Raw genomic sequence first — 26796 nt, 5'->3', positions numbered from 1 at the left:
GAGAAACGAGATTTGGATGAAGGAAGGGACCCTGCAGAAGCAGGTCCTTGCTTAATGGAAGACGCCAAGGTGGAAGGGAAGACATCTCCATCAGATCTGCAAACCAGATTCTGCGAGGCCTCGCCGGATCAATGAGAATCACTGATGCCCTCTCTTGTTTGACACGAGCAATGACCCAAGTAAGAAGAGCAAACGGAGGGAACACATATGCCAGACAAAGTCCAAGGAACTGCGAAAGCATCTATCAGAACAGCATGATGATCCTTTGACCTCGACCCGTACCTCAGTGTCAGGGTGCCAGGAATCAGAGTGAGATGAGAAGTGCAAAAATAATCACACCTTTATTAAAAACAAAAAATGTCCACAAGTCAAATAACAAGCCAGGAGTCAAAACCGGAGTTGGTAGTCAGACGAGCCGAGTCAGGAGCCAAAGCGAGTAGTCAGACGAGCCGAGTCAGGAACCTGGAGGGACGTCAGACATCTAGGTAATACACAGGAACTCACAAACAGGTCTGAGACAACGCAAGGGCAAAGCATACTGAACAGAGACCCTTTAAATAATAAGTGATGACACCACAATTCTGAGACTGCAACCTGTCTCACACGGATGATGTACAACTGTCTGGCCATAAGAGGGCGTGCAGGAAATGAGCAGCATCCCACACTCTGCACCAGATTCAGCAAGAAAAGGTAAGCAAAATGGCTGCCAGCAGCACATGGCAAACAAAGCAGGGAAAAAACCCTGACACTCGGTAGCTTGGCATTCTGACGAGATGCCATGAGATCCAACTCCGGCTGCTCCCAAGAGAGAATCAAGCTGGAAAATACCTCTGGATGAAGTTCCCACTCCCCAGGATGAAAAGTCTGTCTGCTCAGAAAATCCGCTTCCCAATTATCCACCCCTGGAATATGGATAGCAGACAGACAACAGTTGATGATTGATGTAAGCCACTGACCTTATGTTGTCCAACTGAAACCTGATAAACTGGGTTGAAGCTAGCTGAGGCCAGGCTAGAAAAGCATTGAAAATTGCTCTCCGTTCCAAAACATTTATTCGAAGCCAGACAGCACCCCAGCCCAGCAAACTGGCATCCATGGTTACAATCACCCAGGCAGGTCAGCGAAAGCAAGTTCCCTGAGAGTGAAGGTCCTGAGACAACCACCATGGAAGAGAATCTCTGGACATCTGAACTAAAACAATTTTTGGAAATAGATCTGCATAATCCCTGTTCCATTGCCTGAGCAAGCATAAATGCAGAGGTCAGAGATCGAACCGAGCAAACGGAATGATGTCCATGACTGAAACCATCAGACTAATAACCTCAATGCACTGAGCCACTGACGGCCGAGAAAGGGACAGAAGAGCAAGACACGCCATGCAGCCACACTAGAGAGAACGCTGAACCACCTCTAAAGAGCTATGCAACAGAGCTGCAACATCCAGGAAACAGCTAAAAGGGCGCCCTTGCTATCTCAGATAAGCCCGCCTATTGTGGGCGGCCTAACAAACCTCCCGGTAGCCATTAATACACAAACAAAAAACATGTACACCAAAGAGAAAACATAATAAACTGAGCCAAGCATCCCCAGTGCCTGCAAAACTGCCATACAATAAACAGTTAACCTAGAAGGCTGATTGTATATTTAGACAGAATTAACTGTCAAAGTCCCAAATTCTCCTATATCAAAACAGAGAAAGAAATAGGCACTTACCTAAAAAATCTGTCCAGCAGCAGGACAGCTCACTTGGTATGAAAGGTGCTTCCTACCTCACATGGACTTGTGGAAAAAAGAAAAGGCTGAGTAAACTTACTCAAACTTTCAACCAAGGGCAGCATGAAATTACTTGGGAGGCCCAGTGGGGATTATACCCCACAAGTTCCCAAATGCCTTAAAGCCACCACTTGCTCTACTGAAGAGACTGACATGGACTACGGCTAAACCCCAAAGAAAACCAGAGCAAACTTGCTCTGCTTAAAAAATAAACTATTGATTGAAGAATCAGACACCTAACTTTACCCTTCCTTGCAACTGATACAAGCAAAGAGAATGACTAGGGATTGTGGGTAAGGGGAGTGATATTTAACAGATTTTGCTGTGGTGCTCTTTGCCTCCTCCTGCTGGTCATGAGTGAAATTCACAACAGTAATTAAGATTATCCGTGGACACACCGTGTCATTAGAAAGGGGAAACGAAGAACACAACCAACCTCGGCCATAAGGAAGAGGCCCTGTCGAAAGAGATTGCGACTAATCAGGGCAAGCAATCCGGAATGAAGTACCATAGAGGAGAAGTAAACCCCCCCCCCCCCAAACCAGATACGGAAGATCTCTATGGAGTCATCTCAACCCCTCCTCTATCAAAGGGAAGAACCAAAGGACCTCAGGAAACCTCAAGTATACTGTCATAGCAGGATCCGTAACCCCAGCTAACCCTGCTAGCTATGCAGGGACAGGACACCAGGACTGAGTACAGCAAACATCAGATGCCCCATCCGGATGAATAAATTAGGACCAGCCTAACATTTAGGATAGAAGGGCCTTCATAATTTGTAGAACAAGAAAACAACTTCTCAACAAGAAGTAAGCAAACTCAGTACCCAAACAGGACCAGTCAGTTGTCAAAGGCACAACATGTCTCATATGGTCCCTAAGGAACAGATATACCTAGTACCCAATCAGGACCAGCCTGATATACAGGACGTGAAAGAACTGTTCAAGGCCACTGAAAGGTCTAAGCCCTAGCAGGGCTAGACTAAATAAACAGACAAACAGATATGTAGGCTCTGAGACCTAAACCATGTCTCAACTCAGTATCAAATCCCAGAGAAGAAAAAGTTTTCCAAAGAGAAATAAAATACATCCTAACTAGATAAAAATAAAAGATGGCAGCACCCGCAGGTGAACGCCACTCGTCTAACACTGCTTGCCGTCTGGAGCAGAAGAGTGAGGAACCAATGACTCATACGAATCGGGCTCCTCTAACACTGCCAACACATGCCTCAGCAGGACACGAAGGCGCACCAGTTTAAATCGAAAGCCAAGACTCACCTCCTCCTGGACATCTGAGGACCCCGGCCCTGAAGGCTGTACCCCTGCAACCTCAGGGGACACCGCTTCCCCAGAGGGCTGAACCGATACAGACGATCCCACGCCTGACTAGCCCTGGTTAAAAGAACACGGACAAGATCTTCCCGGAAGATGTAAATGCGCCAATGCCATAGATATGGCCATGCGGAACTGTGCAGTAACCTCTGGAGAAACAAGCCACCTTCCGGAGAAGGGGTAACGGCATTTGGGACACCTGACTGTGTAGCAACCAAAGGATCTAGGGAACACGCCTCACGGTAAACGGAATCCTCAGTGGCGGAAGGCTCAGTGGACTCTAAGCTCTCCAAATTGGGAGAAAAGAGCACTCTAAGACGGCATACAGAACATAACTCATGGGGCTGGATCACTCGGGCCCTGACATATTCTTCGCAAGAAACAGAATCTGAATCAGAGACATCCGTTTCCAAAAAATCAGAATCCTCCATAACTTAATATTTAAAATTATAGACAAAAAACAAACCACACCTTACACCCCCAATGGCTGGGGCACTCACCACCTCCTAAGACCCAGACACGCAGAGAAAAACAGACTCTCCCCACCGCCACACGGTCAGGAATACGGAAATGGAAAACAAAAACGTGACCACGCCCGGTCACAAGGTGCACCATGTAGGTCAAAGAAAAGCGCGCCAATCAACAAAAACTGCACAGCTCAAAAAGGCCGATATGTTCCGTAATAGCCACGAGCCCAAGCATCACTACACATAAGCAGACAGAATCACATAACAAACATGATTAAAAGTCCCCCACTATTTAATAACCCCCCTCAGGAGATATTAACCCTAGATTCCATAAAGATAAAGGAGTCCCACTGAGACCCTGTCTTCTACATTTACATTCATTCCCACATTGAAAAGGAAAATGAAACAATCTTACCGGAATCTACGCAATGGAACAGAAACACGGCCCTTCAACTGTGACAGATAGTAGCGTTTATTCTAACATGGACATGAGTGAAGAAAAGCAGGCAGTGAAACTCGTCAACGCTGATTGCTTATGGAGCTGTTAATATGAGTCTGGATGGTTTCGCAGAAAGACTCTCCCTGCATCTCCGGATTCTAACTTTCATCAATGCTCTCACTGAGAGGCTGACAGGACTACTTAAAACTCCAGTCCCATGCTGAAGAGTACTACCCTCCATAAGAGACTATTCCAAAATCTTCTAAGACTTTTCTGCCAACCTCCTGTGACAACAGGCAAAGAATGACTGGGGGATGAGGGAAGTGGGGGAGGTATTTAAGCCTTTGGCTGGGGTGTCTTTGCCTCTTCCAGGTGGCCAGGTTCTGTATTTCCCAAAAGTAAAATGAATGCAGCTGTGGACTCTCCCCGTTTAAAAAGAAAATTATATTTTTTATAAATGTTTTACCTTTGTCAGTCATGCTGGGCTCTGTTTCCTTTTGTTCCTGCGATAACAACAGCTCTTGAATCTGTGAAATAAAATGAGGTCACTGACATAAACTATTTACAGAGAGCTCATCTTCTAACACGCAGCAATGATACTCACGCTCGCCAGGCTACATTCTAGGTCTGGTAGGGACAAGTCTGTGATTCCCATGGATGAATTAAAGAGCTGCAGAGACATGAGAACAATATTAAAGAAACTACTAACATGACTGTAAGAGAGAAGAATGATCTGAGAAGCACAAGGACATGAGAGGTGAAGCATCAGCTAACCTGTACCTTACAGCACAAAGTGACCCCAACATGGGGCTTCTCTTCGTACCCTCACACACTAATAAAGATGGGGCTTCTCCTACCCTCACACACTAATAAAGATGGGGCTTCTCTTCCTACCCTCACACACTAATAAGGATGAGGCTTCTTCTCCTACCCTCACACACTAATAAAGATGGGGCTTCTTCTACCCTCACACACTAATAAGGATGGGGCTTCTTCTCCTACCCTCACACACTAATAAGGATGGGGCCTCTTCTACACTCACACACTAATAAGGATGAGGCTTCTTCTCCTATCCTCACACACTAATAAGAATGAGGCTTCTCTTCCTACCCTCACACACTAATAAGGATGAGGCTTCTTCTCCTACCCTCACACACTAATAAGGATGAGGCTTCTTCTCCTACCCTCACACACTAATAAAAATGAGGCTTCTCTTCCTACCCTCACACACTAATAAGGATGAGGCTTCTTCTCCTACCCTCACAGACTAATAAGGATGAAGCTTCTCTTCCTACCCTCACACACTAATAAGGATGTGTGAGGGTAGGAGAAGAAGCCTCATCCTTATTAGTTCTCTTCTACCCTCACACACTAATAAGGATGGGGCTTCTCTTCCTACCCTCACACACTAATAAGGATGGGGCTTCTTCTCCTACCCTAGCACACTAATAAGGATGGGGCTTCTCTTCCTACCCTCACACACTAATAAGGATGGGGCTTCTCTTCCTACCCTCACACACTAATAAGGATGGGGCTTCTCTTCCTACCCTCACACACTAATAAGGATGGGGCTTCTCTTCGTACCCTCACACACTAATAAGGATGACGCTTCTCTTCCTACCCTCACACACTAATAAGGATGAGGCTTCTTCTCCTACCCTCACACACTAATAAGGATGAGGCTTCTCTTCCTACCCTCACACAATAATAAGGATGAGGCTTCTCTTCCTATCCTCACACACTAATAAGGATGAGGTTTCTTCTCCTACCCTCACACACTAATAAGGATGAGGCTTCTCTTCCTACCCTCACACACTAGTAAGGATGTGGCTTCTCTTCCTACCCTCACATACTAATAAGGATGAGGCTCCTCTTCCTACCCTCACACACTAATAAGGATGAGGCTTCTCTTCCTACCCTCACACACTAATAAGGATGGGGCTTCTCTTCCTACCCTCACACACTAATAAGGATGAGGCTTCTCTTCCTACCCTCACACACTAATAAGGATGAGGCTTCTTCTCCTACCCTCACACACTAATAAGGATGAGGCTTCTTCTCCTACCCTCACACACTAATAAGGATGAGGCTTCGTCTCCTACCCTCACACACTAATAAAAATGAGGCTTCTCTTCCTACCCTCACACACTAATAAGGATGAGGCTTCTTCTCCTAACCTCACACACTAATAAGGATGAGGCTTCTTCTCCTACCCTCACAGACTAATAAGGATGAAGCTTCTCTTCCTACCCTCACACACTAATAAGGATGTGTGAGGGTAGGAGAAGAAGCCTCATCCTTATTAGTTCTCTTCTACCCTCACACACTAATAAGGATGGGGCTTCTCTTCCTACCCTCACACACTAATAAGGATGGGGCTTCTCTTCTACCCTCACACACTAATAAGGATGAGGCTTCTTCTCCTACCCTCACACACTAATAAGGATGAGGCTTCTCTTCCTACCCTCACACAATAATAAGGATGAGGCTTCTCTTCCTACCCTCACACACTAATAAGGATGAGGCTTCTTCTCCTACCCTCACACACTAATAAGGATGAGGCTTCTCTTCCTACCCTCACACACTAATAAGGATGAGGCTTCTCTTCCTACCCTCACACACTAGTAAGGATGTGGCTTCTCTTCCTACCCTCACATACTAATAAGGATGAGGCTCCTCTTCCTACCCTCACACACTAATAAGGATGAGGCTTCTCTTCCTACCGTCACACACTAATAAGGATGAGGCTTCTTCTCCTACCCTCACACACTAATAAGGGTGAGGCTTCTTCTCCTACCCTCACACACTAATAAGGATGAGGCTTCTTCTCCTACCCTCACACACTAATAAGGATGGGGCTTCTCTTCCTACCCTCACACACTAATAAGGATGGGGCTCCTTCTCCTACCCTCACACAATTATAAGGATGGGGCTTCTCTTCCTACCCTCACAAAATAATAAGGATGGGGCTTCCCTTCCTACCCTCACACACTAATAAGGATGGGGCTTCTTCTCCGACCCTCACACACTAATAAGGATGGGGCTTCTCTTCCTACCCTCACACACTAATAAGGATGGGGCTTCTCTTGCTACCCTCACACACTAATAAGGATGGGGCTTCTCTTCCTACCCTCACACACTAATAAGGATGGGGCTTCTCTTCCTACCCTCACACACTAATAAGGATGGGGCTTCTTCCCCTACCCTCACACACTAATAAGGATGGGGCTTCTCTTCCTACCCTCCACACACTAATAAGGATGGGGCTTCTTCTCCTACCCTCACACACTAATAAGGATGGGGCTTCTTCTCCTACCCTCACACACTAATAAGGATGGGGCTTCTTTTCCTACCCTCACACACTAATAAGGATGAGGCTTCTCTTCCTACCCTCACACACTAGTAAGGATGTGGCTTCTCTTCCTACCCTCACATACTAATAAGGATGAGGCTTCTCTTCTTACCCTCACACACTAATAAGGATGAGGCTTCTCTTCCTACCCTCACACACTAATAAGGATGGGGCTTCTTTTCCTACCCTCACACACTAATAAGGATGGGGCTTCTCTTCCTACCCTCACACACTAATAAGGATGAGGCTTCTCTTCCTACCCTCACACACTAATAAGGATGAGGCTTCTTCTCCTACCCTCACACACTAATAAGGATGAGGCTTCTTCTCCTACCCTCACACACTAATAAGGATGGGGCTTCTTTTCCTACCCTCACACACTAATAAGGATGAGGCTTCTCTTCCTACCCTCACACACTAATAAGGATGGGGCTTCTTCTCCTACCCTCACACACTAATAAGGATGGGGCTTCTCTTCCTACCCTCACACACTAATAAGGATGGGGCTTCTCTTCTTACCCTCACACACTAATAAGGATGGGGCTTCTCTTCCTACCCTCAGACACTAATAAGGATGGGGCGTCTCTTCCTACCCTCACACACTAATAAGGATGAGGCGTCTCTTCCTACCCTCACACACTAATAAGGATGGGGCTTCTCTTCCTACCCTCACACACTAATAAGGATGGGGCTTCTTCTCCTACCCTCACACACTAATAAGGATGGGGCTTCTCTTCCTACCCTTACACACTAATAAGGATGGGGCTTCTTCTCCTACCCTCACACACTAATAAGGATGGGGCTTCTCTTCCTACCCTCACACACTAATAAGGATGAGGCTTCTTCTCCTACCCTCACACACTAATAAGGATGAGGCTTCTCTTCCTACCCTCACACAATAATAAGGATGAGGCTTCTCTTCCTATCCTCACACACTAATAAGGATGAGGTTTCTTCTCCTACCCTCACACACTAATAAGGATGAGGCTTCTCTTCCTACCCTCACACACTAGTAAGGATGTGGCTTCTCTTCCTACCCTCACATACTAATAAGGATGAGGCTCCTCTTCCTACCCTCACACACTAATAAGGATGAGGCTTCTCTTCCTACCCTCACACACTAATAAGGATGGGGCTTCTCTTCCTACCCTCACACACTAATAAGGATGAGGCTTCTCTTCCTACCCTCACACACTAATAAGGATGAGGCTTCTTCTCCTACCCTCACACACTAATAAGGATGAGGCTTCTTCTCCTACCCTCACACACTAATAAGGATGAGGCTTCGTCTCCTACCCTCACACACTAATAAAAATGAGGCTTCTCTTCCTACCCTCACACACTAATAAGGATGAGGCTTCTTCTCCTAACCTCACACACTAATAAGGATGAGGCTTCTTCTCCTACCCTCACAGACTAATAAGGATGAAGCTTCTCTTCCTACCCTCACACACTAATAAGGATGTGTGAGGGTAGGAGAAGAAGCCTCATCCTTATTAGTTCTCTTCTACCCTCACACACTAATAAGGATGGGACTTCTCTTCCTACCCTCACACACTAATAAGGATGGGGCTTCTCTTCTACCCTCACACACTAATAAGGATGAGGCTTCTTCTCCTACCCTCACACACTAATAAGGATGAGGCTTCTCTTCCTACCCTCACACAATAATAAGGATGAGGCTTCTCTTCCTACCCTCACACACTAATAAGGATGAGGTTTCTTCTCCTACCCTCACACACTAATAAGGATGAGGCTTCTCTTCCTACCCTCACACACTAATAAGGATGAGGCTTCTCTTCCTACCCTCACACACTAGTAAGGATGTGGCTTCTCTTCCTACCCTCACATACTAATAAGGATGAGGCTCCTCTTCCTACCCTCACACACTAATAAGGATGAGGCTTCTCTTCCTACCGTCACACACTAATAAGGATGAGGCTTCTTCTCCTACCCTCACACACTAATAAGGGTGAGGCTTCTTCTCCTACCCTCACACACTAATAAGGATGAGGCTTCTTCTCCTACCCTCACACACTAATAAGGATGGGGCTTCTCTTCCTACCCTCACACACTAATAAGGATGGGGCTCCTTCTCCTACCCTCACACAATTATAAGGATGGGGCTTCTCTTCCTACCCTCACAAAATAATAAGGATGGGGCTTCCCTTCCTACCCTCACACACTAATAAGGATGGGGCTTCTTCTCCGACCCTCACACACTAATAAGGATGGGGCTTCTCTTCCTACCCTCACACACTAATAAGGATGGGGCTTCTCTTCCTACCCTCACACACTAATAAGGATGGGGCTTCTCTTCCTACCCTCACACACTAATAAGGATGGGGCTTCTCTTCCTACCCTCACACACTAATAAGGATGGGGCTTCTTCCCCTACCCTCACACACTAATAAGGATGGGGCTTCTCTTCCTACCCTCCACACACTAATAAGGATGGGGCTTCTTCTCCTACCCTCACACACTAATAAGGATGGGGCTTCTTCTCCTACCCTCACACACTAATAAGGATGGGGCTTCTTTTCCTACCCTCACACACTAATAAGGATGAGGCTTCTCTTCCTACCCTCACACACTAGTAAGGATGTGGCTTCTCTTCCTACCCTCACATACTAATAAGGATGAGGCTTCTCTTCTTACCCTCACACACTAATAAGGATGAGGCTTCTCTTCCTACCCTCACACACTAATAAGGATGGGGCTTCTTTTCCTACCCTCACACACTAATAAGGATGGGGCTTCTCTTCCTACCCTCACACACTAATAAGGATGAGGCTTCTCTTCCTACCCTCACACACTAATAAGGATGAGGCTTCTTCTCCTACCCTCACACACTAATAAGGATGAGGCTTCTTCTCCTACCCTCACACACTAATAAGGATGGGGCTTCTTTTCCTACCCTCACACACTAATAAGGATGAGGCTTCTCTTCCTACCCTCACACACTAATAAGGATGGGGCTTCTTCTCCTACCCTCACACACTAATAAGGATGGGGCTTCTCTTCCTACCCTCACACACTAATAAGGATGGGGCTTCTCTTCCTACCCTCACACACTAATAAGGATGGGGCTTCTCTTCCTACCCTCAGACACTAATAAGGATGGGGCGTCTCTTCCTACCCTCACACACTAATAAGGATGAGGCGTCTCTTCCTACCCTCACACACTAATAAGGATGGGGCTTCTCTTCCTACCCTCACACACTAATAAGGATGGGGCTTCTTCTCCTACCCTCACACACTAATAAGGATGGGGCTTCTCTTCCTACCCTTACACACTAATAAGGATGGGGCTTCTTCTCCTACCCTCACACACTAATAAGGATGGGGCTTCTCTTCCTACCCTCACACACTAATAAGGATGGGGCTTCTTCTCCTACCCTCACACACTTATAAGGATGGGGCTCCTTCTCCTACCCTCACACACTAATAAGGATGACGCTTCTCTTCCTACCCTCACACACTAAGGATGAGGCTTCTTCTCCTACCCTCACACACTAATAAGGATGAGGCTTCTCTTCCTACCCTCACACAATAATAAGGATGAGGCTTCTCTTCTATCCTCACACACTAATAAGGATGAGGTTTCTCTCCTACCCTCACACACTAATAAGGATGAGGCTTCTCTTCCTACCCTCACACCACTAATAAGGATGAGGCTTCTCTTCCTACCCTCACACACTAGTAAGGATGTGGCTTCTCTTCCTACCCTCACATACTAATAAGGATGAGGCTCCTCTTCCTACCCTCACACACTAATAAGGATGAGGCTTCTCTTCCTACCCTGACACACACTAATAAGGATGGGGCTTCTCTTCCTACCCTCACACACTAATAAGGATGAGGCTTCTCTTCCTACCCTCACACACTAATAAGGATGAGGCTTCTTCTCCTACCCTCACACACTAATAAGGATGAGGCTTCTTCTCCTACCCTCACACACTAATAAGGATGAGGCTTCGTCTCCTACCCTCACACACTAATAAAAATGAGGCTTCTCTTCCTACCCTCACACACTAATAAGGATGAGGCTTCTTCTCCTAACCTCACACACTAATAAGGATGAGGCTTCTTCTCCTACCCTCACAGACTAATAAGGATGAAGCTTCTCTTCCTACCCTCACACACTAATAAGGATGTGTGAGGGTAGGAGAAAAAGCCTCATCCTTATTAGTTCTCTTCTACCCTCACACACTAATAAGGATGGGGCTTCTCTTCCTACCCTCACACACTAATAAGGATGGGGCTTCTCTTCTACCCTCACACACTAATAAGGATGAGGCTTCTTCTCCTACCCTCACACACTAATAAGGATGAGGCTTCTCTTCCTACCCTCACACAATAATAAGGATGAGGCTTCTCTTTCTACCCTCACACACTAATAAGGATGAGGTTTCTTCTCCTACCCTCACACACTAATAAGGATGAGGCTTCTCTTCCTACCCTCACACACTAATAAGGATGAGGCTTCTCTTCCTACCCTCACACACTAGTAAGGATGTGGCTTCTCTTCCTACCCTCACACAATAATAAGGATGAGGCTTCTCTTCCTACCCTCACACACTAATAAGGATGAGGTTTCTTCTCCTACCCTCACACACTAATAAGGATGAGGCTTCTCTTCCTACCCTCACACACTAATAAGGATGAGGCTTCTCTTCCTACCCTCACACACTAATAAGGATGAGGCTTCTCTTCCTACCCTCACACACTAATAAGGATAAGGCTTCTCTTCCTACCCTCACACACTAGTAAGGATGGGGCTTCTCTTCCTACCCTCACACACTAATAAGGATGGGGCTCCTTCTCCTACCCTCACACAATTATAAGGATAGGGCTTCTCTTCCTACCCTCACACAATAATAAGGATGGGGCTTCCCTTCCTACCCTCACACACTAATAAGGATGGGGCTTCTTCTCCGACCCTCACACACTAATAAGGATGGGGCTTCTCTTCCTACCCTCACACACTAATAAGGATGGGGCTTCTCTTGCTACCCTCACACACTAATAAGGATGGGGCTTCTCTTCCTACCCTCACACACTAATAAGGATGGGGCTTCTTCTCCTACCCTCACACACTAATAAGGATGGGGCTTCTCTTCCTACCCTCCACACACTAATAAGGATGGGGCTTCTTCTCCTACCCTCACACACTAATAAGGATGGGGCTTCTTCTCCTACCCTCACACACTAATAAGGATGGGGCTTCTTTTCCTACCCTCACACACTAATAAGGATGAGGCTTCTCTTCCTACCCTCACACACTAGTAAGGATGTGGCTTCTCTTCCTACCCTCACATACTAATAAGGATGAGGCTTCTCTTCCTACCCTCACACACTAATAAGGATGAGGCTTCTCTTCCTACCCTCACACACTAATAAGGATGGGGCTTCTATTCCTACCCTCACACACTAATAAGGATGGGGCTTCTCTTCCTACCCTCACACACTAATAAGGATGAGGCTTCTCTTCCTACCCTCACACACTAATAAGGATGAGGCTTCTTCTCCTACCCTCACACACTAATAAGGATGAGGCTTCTTCTCCTACCCTCACACACTAATAAGGATGGGGCTTCTTTTCCTACCCTCACACACTAATAAGGATGAGGCTTCTCTTCCTACCCTCACACACTAATAAGGATGGGGCTTCTTCTCCTACCCTCACACACTAATAAGGATGGGGCTTCTCTTCCTACCCTCACACACTAATAAGGAGGGGGCTTCTCTTCCTACCCTCACACACTAATAAGGATGGGGCTTCTCTTCCTACCCTCAGACACTAATAAGGATGGGGCGTCTCTTCCTACCCTCACACACTAATAAGGATGAGGCGTCTCTTCCTACCCTCACACACTAATAAGGATGGGGCTTCTCTTCCTACCCTCACACACTAATAAGGATGGGGCTTCTTCTCCTACCCTCACACACTAATAAGGATGGGGCTTCTCTTCCTACCCTTACACACTAATAAGGATGGGGCTTCTTCTCCTACAATCACACACTAATAAGGATGGGGCTTCTCTTCCTACCCTCACACACTAATAAGGATGGGGCTTCTTCTCCTACCCTCACACACTTATAAGGATGGGGCTCCTTCTCCTACCCTCACACACTAATAAGGATGGGGCTTCTCTTCCTACACTCACACACTAATAAGGATGGGGCTTCTTCTCCTACCCTCACACACTAATAAGGATGGGGCTTCTCTTCCTACCCTCACACACTAATAAGGATGGGGCATCTCTTTCAACCCTCACACACTGATAAGGACGAGGCTTCTCTTCCTACCCTCACACACTAATAAGGATGAGGCTTCTTCTCCTACCCTCACACACTAATAAGGATGGGGCTTCTTTTCCTACCCTCACACACTAATAAGGATGAAGCTTCTCTTCGTACCCTCACACACTAATAAGGATGAGGCTTCTCTTCCTACCCTCACACACTAATAAGGATGAGGCTACTTCTCCTACCCTCACACACTAATAAGGATGGGGCTTCTCTTCCTACCCTCACACACTAATAAGGATGGGGCTTCTCTTCCTATCCTCACACACTAATAAGGATGAGGCTTCTCTTCCTAACCTCACACACTAATAAGGATGGGGCTTCTTCTCCTACCCTCACACACTAATAAGGATGAGGCTTCTTCTCCTACCCTCACACACTAATAAGGATGAGGCTTCTCTTCCTACCCTCACACACTAATAAGGATGAGGCATCTCCTCCTACCCTCACACACTAATAAGGATGGGGCTTCTCTTCCTACCCTCACACACTAATAAGGATGGGGCTTCTCTTCCGACCCTCACACACTAATAAGGATGAGGCTTCTCTTCCTACCCTCATACACTAATAAGGATGGGGCTTCTTCTCCTACCCTCACACACTAATAAGGATGAGGCTTCTTCTCCTACCCTCACGCACTAATAAGGACGGGGCTTCTCTTCCTACTCTCACACAGTAATAAGGATGGGGCTTCTCTTCCTACCCTTACACACTAATAAGGATGGGGCTTCTTCTCCTACAATCACACACTAATAAGGATGGGGCTTCTCTTCCTACCCTCACACACTAATAAGGATGGGGCTTCTTCTCCTACCCTCACACACTTATAAGGATGGGGCTCCTTCTCCTACCCTCACACACTAATAAGGATGGGGCTTCTCTTCCTACACTCACACACTAATAAGGATGGGGCTTCTTCTCCTACCCTCACACACTAATAAGGATGGGGCTTCTCTTCCTACCCTCACACACTAATAAGGATGGGGCATCTCTTTCTACCCTCACACACTGATAAGGACGAGGCTTCTCTTCCTACCCTCACACACTAATAAGGATGAGGCTTCTTCTCCTACCCTCACACACTAATAAGGATGAGGCTTCTTCTCCTACCCTCACACACTAATAAGGATGGGGCTTCTTCTCCTACCCTCACACACTAATAAGGATGGGGCTTCTCTTCCTACCCTCACACACTAATAAGGATGGGGCTTCTCTTCCTACCGTCACACACTAATAAGGATGGGGCTTCTTTTCCTACCCTCACACACTAATAAGGATGGGGCTTCTCTTCCTACCCTCACACACTAATAAGGATGAGGCTTCTCTTCCTACCCTCACACACTAATAAGGATGAGGCTTCTTCTCCTACCCTCACACACTAATAAGGATGAGGCTTCTCTTCCTACCCTCACACACTAATAAGGATGGGGCTTCTTTTCCTACCCTCACACACTAATAAGGATGGGGCTTCTCTTCCTACCCTCACACACTAATAAGGATGAGGCTTCTCTTCCTACCCTCACACACTAATAAGGATGAGGCTTCTTCTCCTACCATCACACACTAATAAGGATGAGGCTTCTTCTCCTACCCTCACACACTAATAAGGATGAGGCTTCTTCTCCTACCCTCACACACTAATAAGGATGAGGCTTTTCTTCCTACCCTCACACACTAATAAGGATGATGCTTCTCTTCCTACCCTCACACACTAATAAGGATGATGCTTCTCTTCCTACCCTCACACACTAATAAGGATGATGCTTCTCTTCCTACCCTCACACACTAATAAGGATGATGCTTCTCTTCCTACCCTCACACACTAATAAGGATGGGGCTTCTCTTCCTACCTTCACACTAATAAGGATGCGGCTTCTCTTCCTACTCTCACACACTAATAAGGATGGGGCTTCTCTTCGTACCCTCACACACTAATAAGGATGGGGCTTCTCTTCCTACCCTCACACACTAATAAGGATGGGGCTTCTTCTCCTACCCTCACACACTAATAAGGATGGGGCTTCTTCTCCTACCCTCACACACTAATAAGGATGAGGCTTCTCTTCCTACCCTCACACACTAATAAGGATGGGGCTTCTCTTCCTACCCTCACACACTAATAAGGATGGGGCTTCTCTTCCTACCCCTCACACACTAATAAGGATGGGGCTTCCCTTCCTACCCTCACACACTAATAAGGATGAGGCTTCTCTTCCTACCCTCACACACGAATAAGGATGGGGCTTCTTCTTCCTACCCACACACACTAATAAGGATGAGGCTTCTCTTCCTACCCTCACACACTAATAAGGATGGGGCTTCTCTTGCCTACCCTCACACACTAATAAGGATGGGGCTTCTTCTCCTACCCTCACACACTAATAAGGATGGGGCTTCTCTTCCTAAGCTCACACACTAATAAGGATGAGGCTTCTCTTCCTACCCTCAAACACTAATAAGGACGAGGCTTCTCTTCCTACCCTCACACACTAATAAGGATGAGGCTTCTTCTCCTACCCTCACACACTAATAAGGATGAGGCTTCTCTTCCTACCCTCACACACTAATAAGGATGATGCTTCTCTTCCTACCCTCACACACTAATAAGGATGATGCTTCTCTTCCTACCCTCACACACTAATAAGGATGATGCTTCTCTTCCTACCCTCACACACTAATAAGGATGATGCTTCTCTTCCTACCCTCACACACTAATAAGGATGGGGCTTCTCTTCCTACCCTCACACACTAATAAGGATGAGGCTTCTCTTCCTACCCTCACACACTAATAAGGATGAGGCTTCTCTAACTACCCTCACACAATAATAAGGATGAGGCTTCTCTTCCTAATCTCACACACTAATAAGGATGGGGCTTCTTTTCCTACCCTCACACACTAATAAGGATGAAGCTTCTCTTCGTACCCTCACACACTAATAAGGATGAGGCTTCTCTTCCTACCCTCACACACTAATAAGGATGAGGCTACTTCTCCTACCCTCACACACTAATAAGGATGGGGCTTCTCTTCCTACCCTCACACACTAATAAGGATGGGGCTTCTCTTCCTATCCCTCACACACTAATAAGGATGAGGCTTCTCTCCTAACCCTCACACACTAATAAGGATGGGGCTTCTTCTCCTACCCTCACACACTAATAAGGATGAGGCTTCTTCTCCTACCCTCACACACTAATAAGGATGAGGCTTCTCTTCCTACCCTCACACACTAATAAGGATGAGGCTTCTTCTCCTACCCTCACACACTAATAAGGATGGGGCTTCTCTTCCTACCCTCACACACTAATAAGGATGGGGCTTCTCTTCCGACCCTCACACACTAATAAGGATGAGGCTTCTCTTCCTACCCTCATACACTAATAAGGATGGGGCTTCTTCTCCTACCCTCACACACTAATAAGGATGAGGCTTCTTCTCCTACCCTCACGCACTAATAAGGACGGGGCTTCTCTTCCTACTCTCACACAGTAATAAGGATGGGGCCTTCTCTTCCTACCCTCACACACTAATAAGGACGAGGCTTCTCTTCATACCCTCACACACTAAGAAGGATGAGGTTTCTTCTCCGACCCTCACACACTAATAAGGATGAGGCTTCTTCTCCTACCCTCACACACTAATAAGGATGGGGCTTCTTCTCCTACCCTCACACACTAATAAGGATGAGGCTTCTCTTTCTACCCTCACATACTAATAAGGATGGGGCTTCTTCTCCTCCTCTCACACACTAATAAGGATGGGGGCTTCTTCTCCACCCCTCACACACCTAATAAGGATGAGGCTTCTCTTCCTACCCTCACACACTAATAAGGATGGGGCTTCTCTTCCTACCCTCACACACTAATAAGGATGGGGCTTCTCTTCCTACTCTCACACACTAATAAGGATGGGGCTTCTTCTCCTACCCTCACACACTAATAAGGATGGGCTTCTCTTCCTACCCTCACACACTAATAAGGATGGGGCTTCTCTTCCTACTCTCACACACTAATAAGGATGGGCTTCTCTTCCTACCCTCACACACTAATAAGGATGAGGCTTCTTCTCCTACCCTCACACACTAATAAGGATGGGGCCTTCTCTTCCTACCCTCACACACTAATAAGGATGAGGCTTCTCTTCCTACCCTCACACACTAATAAGGATGAGGCTTCTCTTCCTACCCTCACACACTAATAAGGATGAGGCTTCTCTTCCTACCCTCACACTACTAATAAGGATGGGGCTTCTCTTCCCTACCCTCACACACTAATAAGGATGGGCTTCTCTTCCTACCTGTCACACACTAATAACGATGAGGCTTCTTCTCCTACCCTCACACACTAATAAGGATGGGGCTTCTTCTCCTACCCTCACACACTAATAAGGATGGGGGCTTCTCTTCCTACCCTCACACGACTAATAAGGATGGGGCTTCTCTTCCTACCCTCCCACACTAATAAGGATGGGGCTTCTCTTCCTACCCTCCCACACTAATAAGGATGAGGCTTCTCTTCCTACCCTCACACACTAATAAGGATGGGGCTTCTCTTCCTACCCTCACACACTATAAGGATGAGGCTTCTCTTCCTACCCTCACACACTAATAAGGATGGGGCTTCTCTTCCTACCCTCACACACTAATAAGGATGGGGCTTCTCTCCTACCCTCACACACTAATAAGGATGGGGCTTCTCTTCCTACCCTCACACACTAAAAGGATGGGGCTTCCTTCTCCTACCCTCACACACTAATAAGGATGGGGCTTCTTCTCCTACCCTCACACACTAATAAGGATAGGGGCTTCTCCTCCTACCCTCACACACTAATAAGGATGGGGCTCTCTCTTCCTACCCTCACACACTAATAAGGATGGGGCTTCTCTTCCTACTCTCACACACTAATAAGGATGGGGCTTCTTGTCCTACCCTCACACACTAGTAAGGATGTGGCTTCTCTTCCTACCCTCACATACTAATAAGGATGGGGCTTCTCTTCCTACCCTCACACACTAATAAGGATGAGGCTTCTCTTCCTACCCTCACATACTAATAAGGATGAGGCGTCTCTTCCTACCCTCACACACTAATAAGGATGAGGCTTCTCTTCCTACCCTCACACACTAATAAGGATGGGGCTTCTCTTCCTACCCTCACACACTAATAAGGATGGGGCTTCTCTTCCTACCCTCACACACTAAAAAGTATGGGGCTTCTCTCCTACCCTCACACACTAATAAGGATGGGGCTTCTCTTCCTACCCTCACACACTAATAAGGATAGGGCTTCTCCTTCTACCCTCACACACTAATAAGGATGGGGCTTCTCTTCCTACCCTCACCCACTAATAAGGATGTGGCTTCTTCTCCTACTCTCACACACTAATAAGGATGGGGCTTCTTGTCCTACCCTCACACACTAGTAAGGATGTGGCTTCTTCTCCTACCCTCACACTACTAATAAGGATGGGCTTCTCTTCCTACCCTCACACACTAATAAGGACGATTGGCCTTCATCTCCTACCCTCACACATAGTAAGGATGTGGCCTTCTCTTCTACCCTCACCTCACTAATAAGGATGGGGCTTCTCTTACCTACCCTCACACACTAATAAGGATGAGGCTTCTCTTCCCTACCCTCACATACTAATAAGGATGGGGCTTTCTCTTTCCTACCCTCACACACTAATAAGGATGGGGCTTCTTCCCTTCCCTCACACACTAATAAGGATGGGCTTTCTCTTCCTACCCTCACACACTAATAAGGATGAGGCTTGCTCTGTTCCTACCCACACTACACTTAATAGGATGTGGCCCTTCCTCCTACTCTCATCACACTAATAAAGGATGGGGCTTCTCTTCTCTACTCTCACATAAAACACTAATAAGGAGTGAGGGCTTCTCTTCCTACCTCACACACTAATAAGGATGGGGCTGTCTCTTCCTACTCTCACACACTAAAAAGGATGGGGCTTCTCTTCCTACTCTCACACACTAATAAGGATGGGCTTCTCTTCCTACCCTCACACACTAATAAGGATGGGGCTTCTCTTCCTACCCCTCACACACTAATAAGGATGAGGCTTCTCTTCCTACCCTCACACACTAATAAGGATGAGGCTTGCTCTTCCTACCCTCACACACTAATAAGGATGAGGCTTCTTCTCCTTCCCTCACACACTAATAAGGATGAGGCTTCTCTTCCTACCCCTCACACACTAATAAGGATGAGGCTTGTCTTCCTACCCTCACACACTAATAAGGATGGGCCTTCTCTTTCTACCCTCACACACTAATAAGGAATGGGGCTTCTCTTCCCTACTCTCACACACTAATAAGGATGGGGCTTCTCTTCCTACCCTCACACACTAATAAGGATGAGGCTTCCTTCTCCTTCCCTCACACACTAATAAGGATGAGGCTTCTCTTCCTACCCTCACACACTAATAAGGATGAGGCTTCTCTTCCTACCCTCACACACTAGTAAGGATGTGGCTTCTCTTCCTACCCTCACATACTAATAAGGATGAGGCTTCTCTTCCTACCCTCACACACTAATAATGATGAGGCTTCTCTTCTACCCTCACACACTAATAAGGATGGGGCTTCTCTTCCTACCCTCACACACTAATAAGGATGGGGCTTCTCTTCCTACCCTCACAAACTAATAAGGATGAGGCTTCTCTTCCTACCGTCACACACTAATAAGGATGAGGCTTCTTCTCCTACCCTCACACACTAATAAGATGAGGCTTCTTCTCCTACCCTCACACACTAATAAGGGTGAGGCTTCTTCTCCTACCCTCACACACTAATAAGGATGGGGCTTCTCTTCCTACCCTCACACACTAATAAGGATGGGGCTTCTCTTCCTACCCTCACACACTAATAAGGATGGGGCTCCTTCTCCTACCCTCACACAATTATAAGGATGGGGCTTCTCTTCCTACCCTCACACAATAATAAGGATGGGGCTTCCCTTCCTACCCTCACACACTAATAAGGATGGGGCTTCTTCCTCCGACCCTCACACACTGAATAAGGATGGGGCTTCTCTCATACCCTCACACACTAATAAGGATGGGGCTTTCTCTTGGCTACCCTCACACACTAATAAGGCATGGGGCTTACTCTTCCTACCCTACACACCTCAATAAGGATGGGGCTTCTCTTCCTACCCTCAACACCACATAATAAGGATGGGGCTTCTTCTCCTACCCTCACACACTAATAAGGATGGGGCTATACTTCCTACCCTCCACCACCACTAATAAGGATGGGGCTTCTTCTCCTAACCTACCACACTAATAAGGATGGGGCTTCTTCTCCCATACCCTCACACACTAATATGGATGGGGGCTTCTTTTCTAACCTCACCACATATAAGGATGAGGCTTTCCTCTTACCCCCCTTACCCTCACACACACTAGTAAGGAATGTAGGCTTCTCTTCCTACCCCTCACACACTAATAAGGATCGTGGGGCTTCTATTCCTACCCTCACACACTAATAAGGATGGGGCTTCTCTTCCTACCCTCACACACTAATAAGGATGAGGCTTCTCTTCCTACCCTCACACACTAATAAGGATGAGGCTTCTTCTTCCTACCCTCACACACTAATAAGGATGAGGCTTCTACTCCTACCCTCACACACTAATAAGGATGGGGCTTCTCTTTCCTACCCTCACACACTAATAAGGATGGGGCTTCTTTTCCCTACCCTCACACACTAATAAGGATGAGGCTTCTCTTCCTACCCTCACACACTAATAAGGATGGGGCTTCTTCTGCCTACCCTCACACACTAATAAGGATGGGGGCTTCTCTTCCTACCCTCACACACTAATAAGGATGGGGCTTCTCTTCTTACCCTCACACACTAATAAGGATGGGGCTTCTCTTCCTACCCTCAGACACTAATAAGGATGGGGCGTCTTCTTCCTACCCTCACACACTATATAAGGATGAGGCGTCTCTTCCTACCCTCACACACTAATAAGGATGAGGCTTCTCTTCCTACCCTCACACACTAATAAGGATGGGGCTTCTCTTCCTACCCTCACACACTAATAAGGATGGGGCTTCTCTTCCTACCCTCACACACTAATAAGGATGGGGCTTCTTCTCCTACCCTCACACACTAATAAGGATGGGGCTTCTCTTCCTACCCTCACACACTAATAAGGATGGGGCTTCTTCTCCTACCCTCACACACTTATAAGGATGGGGCTCCTTCTCCTACCCTCACACACTAATAAGGATGGGGCTTCTCTTCCTACACTCACACACTAATAAGGATGGGGCTTCTTCTCCTACCCTCACACACTAATAAGGATGGGGCTTCTCTTCCTACCCTCACACACTAATAAGGATGGGGCATCTCTTTCAACCCTCACACGACTGATAAGGACGAGGCTTCTCTTCCTACCCTCACACACTAATAAGGATGAGGCTTCTTCTCCTACCCTCACACACTAATAAGGATGAGGCTTCTTCTCCTACCCTCACACACTAATAAGGATGGGGCTTCTTCTCCTACCCTCACACACTAATAAGGATGGGGCTTCTCTTCCTACCCTCACACACTAATAAGGATGGGGCTTCTCTTCCTACCCTCACACACTAATAAGGATGGGGCTTCTTCTCCTACCCTCACACACTAATAAGGATGGGGGATTCTCTTCCTAAGCTCACACACTAATAAGGATGAGGCTTCTCTTCCTACCCTCAAACACTAATAAGGACAAGGCTTCTCTTCATACCCTCACACACTAATAAGGATGAGGCTTCTTCTCCTACCCCTACACACACTAATAAGGATGGGGCTTCTCTTCCTACCCTCACACACTAATAAGGATGTGGCTTCTCTTCCTACCCTCACACACTAATAAGGATGATGCTTCTCTTCCTACCCTCACACACTAATAAGGATGATGCTTCTCTTCCTACCCTCACACACTAATAAGGATGATGCTTCTCTTCCTACCCTTACACACTAATAAGGATGGGGCTTCTCTTCCTACCTTCACACTAATAAGGATGCGGCTTCTCTTCTACTCTCACACACTAATAAGGATGGGGCTTCTCTTCGTACCCTCACACACTAATAAGGATGGGGCTTCTCTTCCTACCCTCACACACTAATAAGGATGGGGCTTCTTCTCCTACCCTCACACACTAATAAGGATGGGGCTTCTTCTCCTACCCTCACACACTAATAAGGATGAGGCTTCTCTTCCTACCCTCACACACTAATAAGGATGATGCTTCTCTTCCTACCCTCACACACTAATAAGGATGGGGCTTCTCTTCCTACCCTCACACACTAATAAGGATGGGGCTTCTTCTCGTACCCTCACACACTAATAAGGATGGGGCTTCTCTTCCTACCCTCACACACTAATAAGGATGGGCTTCTTCTCCTACCCTCACAAACTAATAAGGATGAGGTTTCTCTTCCTACCCTCATACACTAATAAGGATGGGGCTTCTCTTCCTACCCTCACACACTAATAAGGATGGGGCTTCTCTTCCTACCCTCACACACTATAAGGATGGGGCTTCTCTTCCTACCCTCACACACTAATAAGGATGAGGCTTCTCTTCCTACCCTCACACACGAATAAGGATGGGGCTTCTCTTCCTACCCACACACACTAATAAGGATGAGGCTTCTCTTCCTACCCTCACACACTAATAAGGATGGGGCTTCTCTTGCTACCCTCACACACTAATAAGGATGGGGCTTCTTCTCCTACCCTCACACACTAATAAGGATGAGGCTTCTCTTCCTACCCTCACACACTAATAAGGATGAGGCTTCTCTAACTACCCTCACACAATAATAAGGATGAGGCTTCTCTTCCTAATCTCACACACTAATAAGGATGGGGCTTCTTTTCCCTACCCTCACACACTAATAAGGATGAAGCTTCTCTTCGTACCCTCACACACTAATAAGGATGGGGCTTCTCTTCCTACCCTCACACACTAATAAGGATGAGGCTACTTCTCCTACCCTCACACACTAATAAGGATGGGGCTTCTCTTCCTACCCTCACACACTAATAAGGATGGGGCTTCTCTTCCTATCCTCACACACTAATAAGGATGAGGCTTCTCTTCCTAACCTCAGACACCAATAAGGATGGGGCTTCTTCTCCTACCCTCACACACTAATAAGGATGAGGCTTCTTCTCCTACCCTCACACACTAATAAGGATGAGGCTTCTCTTCCTACCCTCACACACTAATAAGGATGAGGCATCTTCTCCTACCCTCACACACTAATAAGGATGGGGCTTCTCTTCCTACACTCACACACTAATAAGGATGAGGCTTCTCTTGCTACCCTCACACACTAATAAGGATGGGGCTTCTCTTCTACCCTCACACACTAATAAGGATGGGGCTTCTACTCCTACCCTAGCACACTAATAAGGATGGGGCTTCTCTTCCTACCCTCACACACTAATAAGGATGGGGCTTCTCTTCCGACCCTCACACACTAATAAGGATGAGGCTTCTCTTCCTACCCTCACACACTAATAAGGATGGGGCTTCTTCTCCTACCCTCACACACTAATAAGGATGAGGCTTCTTCTCCTACCCTCACACACTAATAAGGATGGGGCTCTCTTCCTACACTCACACACTAATAAGGATGAGGGCTTCTCTTCATACCCTCACACACTAATAAGGATGGGGCTTCCTTCCTACCCTCACACACTAATAAGGATGGGGCTTCTCTTCCTACCCTCACACACTAATAAGGATGGGGCTTCTCTTCCTACCCTCACACACTAATAAGGATGGGGCTTCTCTTCCTACCCTCACACACTAATAAGGATGGGGCTTCTCTTCCTACCCTCACACACTAATAAGGATGGGGCTTCTCTTCCTACCCTCACACACTAATAAGGATGGGGCTTCTTCTCCTACCCTCACACACTAATAAGGATGGGGCTTCTCTTCCTACCCCTCCACACACTAATAAGGATGAGGCTTCTTCTCCTACCCCTCACACACTAATAAGGATGAGGCTTCTCTTCCTACCCTCACACACTAATAAGGATGGGGCTTCTCTTCCTACCCTCACACACTAATAAGGATGGGGCTTCTCTTCCTACCCTCACACACTATATAAGGATGAGGCCTTCTCTTCCTACCCTCACACACTAATAAGGATGAGGCTTCTCTCTCCTACCCTCACACACTAATAAGGATGAGGGCTTCTTCTCCTACCCTCACCACACTAATAAGGATGGGGCTTCTCTTCCTACCCTCACACACTAATAAGGATGAGGCTTCTCTTCCTACCCTCAACACACTAATAAGGATGAGGGCTTCTCTTCCCTACCCTCACACACTAATAAGGATGGGGCTTCTTCTCCTACCCTCACACACTAATAAGGATGGGGCTTCTATTCCTACCCTCACACACTAATAAGGATGAGGCTTCTCTTCCTACCCTCACACACTAATAAGGATGGGGCTTCTCTCTCTACCCTCACACACTAATAAGGATGAGGGCTTCTCTTCCTACCCTCACACACTAATAAGGATGAGGGCTTCTCTTCCTACCCTCACACACTAATAAGGATGAGGGCTTCTCTTCCTACCTCTCACACACTAATAAGGATGGGGCTTCTCTTCCTACCCTCACACACTAATAAGGATGAGGCTTCTCTTCCTACCCTCACACACTAATATGGATAGGGGCTTCTCTTCCTACCCTCACACACTAATAAGGATGGGGCTTCTCTTCCTACCCTCACACACTAATAAGGATGGGGCTTCTCTCCTACCCTCACACACTAATAAGGATGGGGCTTCTCTTCCTACCCTCACACACTAATAAGGATGGGGCTTCTCTTCCTACCCTCACACACTAATAAGGATGGGGCTTCTCTTCCTACCCTCACACACTAATAAGGATGGGGCTTCTCTTCCTACCCTCACACACTATTAAGGATGGGGCTTCTCTTCCTACCCTCACACACTAATAAGGATGGGGCTTCTTCTTCCTACCCTCACACACTAATAAGGATGGGGCTTCTCTCCTACCCTCACACACTAATAAGGATGGGGCTTCTTCTCCTACCCTCACACACTAATAAGGATGGGGCTTCTCTTCCTACCCTCACACACTAATAAGGATGGGGCTTCTCTTCCTACCCTCACACACTAATAAGGATGAGGCTTCTCTTCCTACCCTCACACACTAATAAGGATGAGGCTTCTTCTCCTACCCTCACACACTAATAAGGATGAGGCTTCTTTTCCTACCCTCACACACTAATAAGGATGAGGCTTCTCTTCCTACCCTCACACACTAATAAGGATGAGGCTTGTCTTCCTACCCTCACACACTAATAAGGATGAGGCTCCTTCTCCTACCCTCACACACTAATAAGGATGAGGCTTCTCTTCCTACCCTCACACACTAATAAGGAGTGAGGCTTGTCTTCCTACCCTCCCACACACTAATAAGGATGGAGGCTTGTCTTCCTACCCTCACACACTAATAAGGATGAGGCTTCTCTTCCTACCCTCACACACTAATAAGGATGGGGCTTCTTCTCCTACCCTCACACACTAATAAGGATGAGGCTTCTCTTCCTACCCTCACACACTAATAAGGATGGGGCTTCTCTTCCTACCCTCACACACTAATAAGGATGGGGCTTCTTCTCCTACCCTCACACACTAATAAGGATGGGGCTTCTCTTCCTACCCTCACACACTTATAAGGATGGGGCTTCCTCTTCCTACCCTCACACACTAATAAGGATGAGGGCTTCTCTTCCTACCCTCACACACTAATAAGGATGGGGCTTCTTCTCCTACCCTCACACACTAATAAGGATGGGGCTTCTTCTTGCCTACCCTCACAGAGCACTAATAAGGTATGGGGGCTTCTCTTCCTACCCTCACACACGTAATAAGGATGGGCTTCTCTTCCTACCCTCACACACTAATAAGGATGGGGCTTCTTCTCCTACCATCACACACTAATAAGGATGGGGCTTCTCTTCCTACCCTCACACACTAATAAGGATGGGGCTTCTTCTCCTACCCTCACACACTTATAAGGATGGGGCTCCTTCTCCTACCCTCAC

At 46.8% G+C, this 26796-nt stretch overlaps 1 protein-coding gene across 1 annotated transcript in view; it reads right to left on the bottom strand.

The window, feature by feature from the left end:
- LOC128661764 (heat shock factor protein 1) overlaps positions 1–26796 on the bottom strand; it is a 320452-nt gene that overhangs the window by 73738 nt on the left and 219918 nt on the right. Inside the window, exons 3-4 of the mRNA XM_053715984.1 lie at positions 4615–4680; positions 4477–4537 (exon numbers count right to left, since the gene is read on the bottom strand). Of these exons, the coding sequence (XP_053571959.1) occupies positions 4477–4537; positions 4615–4680 (127 nt within the window). The remainder of the gene's footprint in view (positions 1–4476; positions 4538–4614; positions 4681–26796) is intronic.

Source organism: Bombina bombina, chromosome 5 (assembly GCF_027579735.1).
Source record: "Bombina bombina isolate aBomBom1 chromosome 5, aBomBom1.pri, whole genome shotgun sequence".
NCBI lineage: Eukaryota > Metazoa > Chordata > Amphibia > Anura > Bombinatoridae > Bombina > Bombina bombina.
Note: the sequence above shows the minus strand (reverse complement) of the source record. Positions and strands in the feature narration are given on the sequence as shown.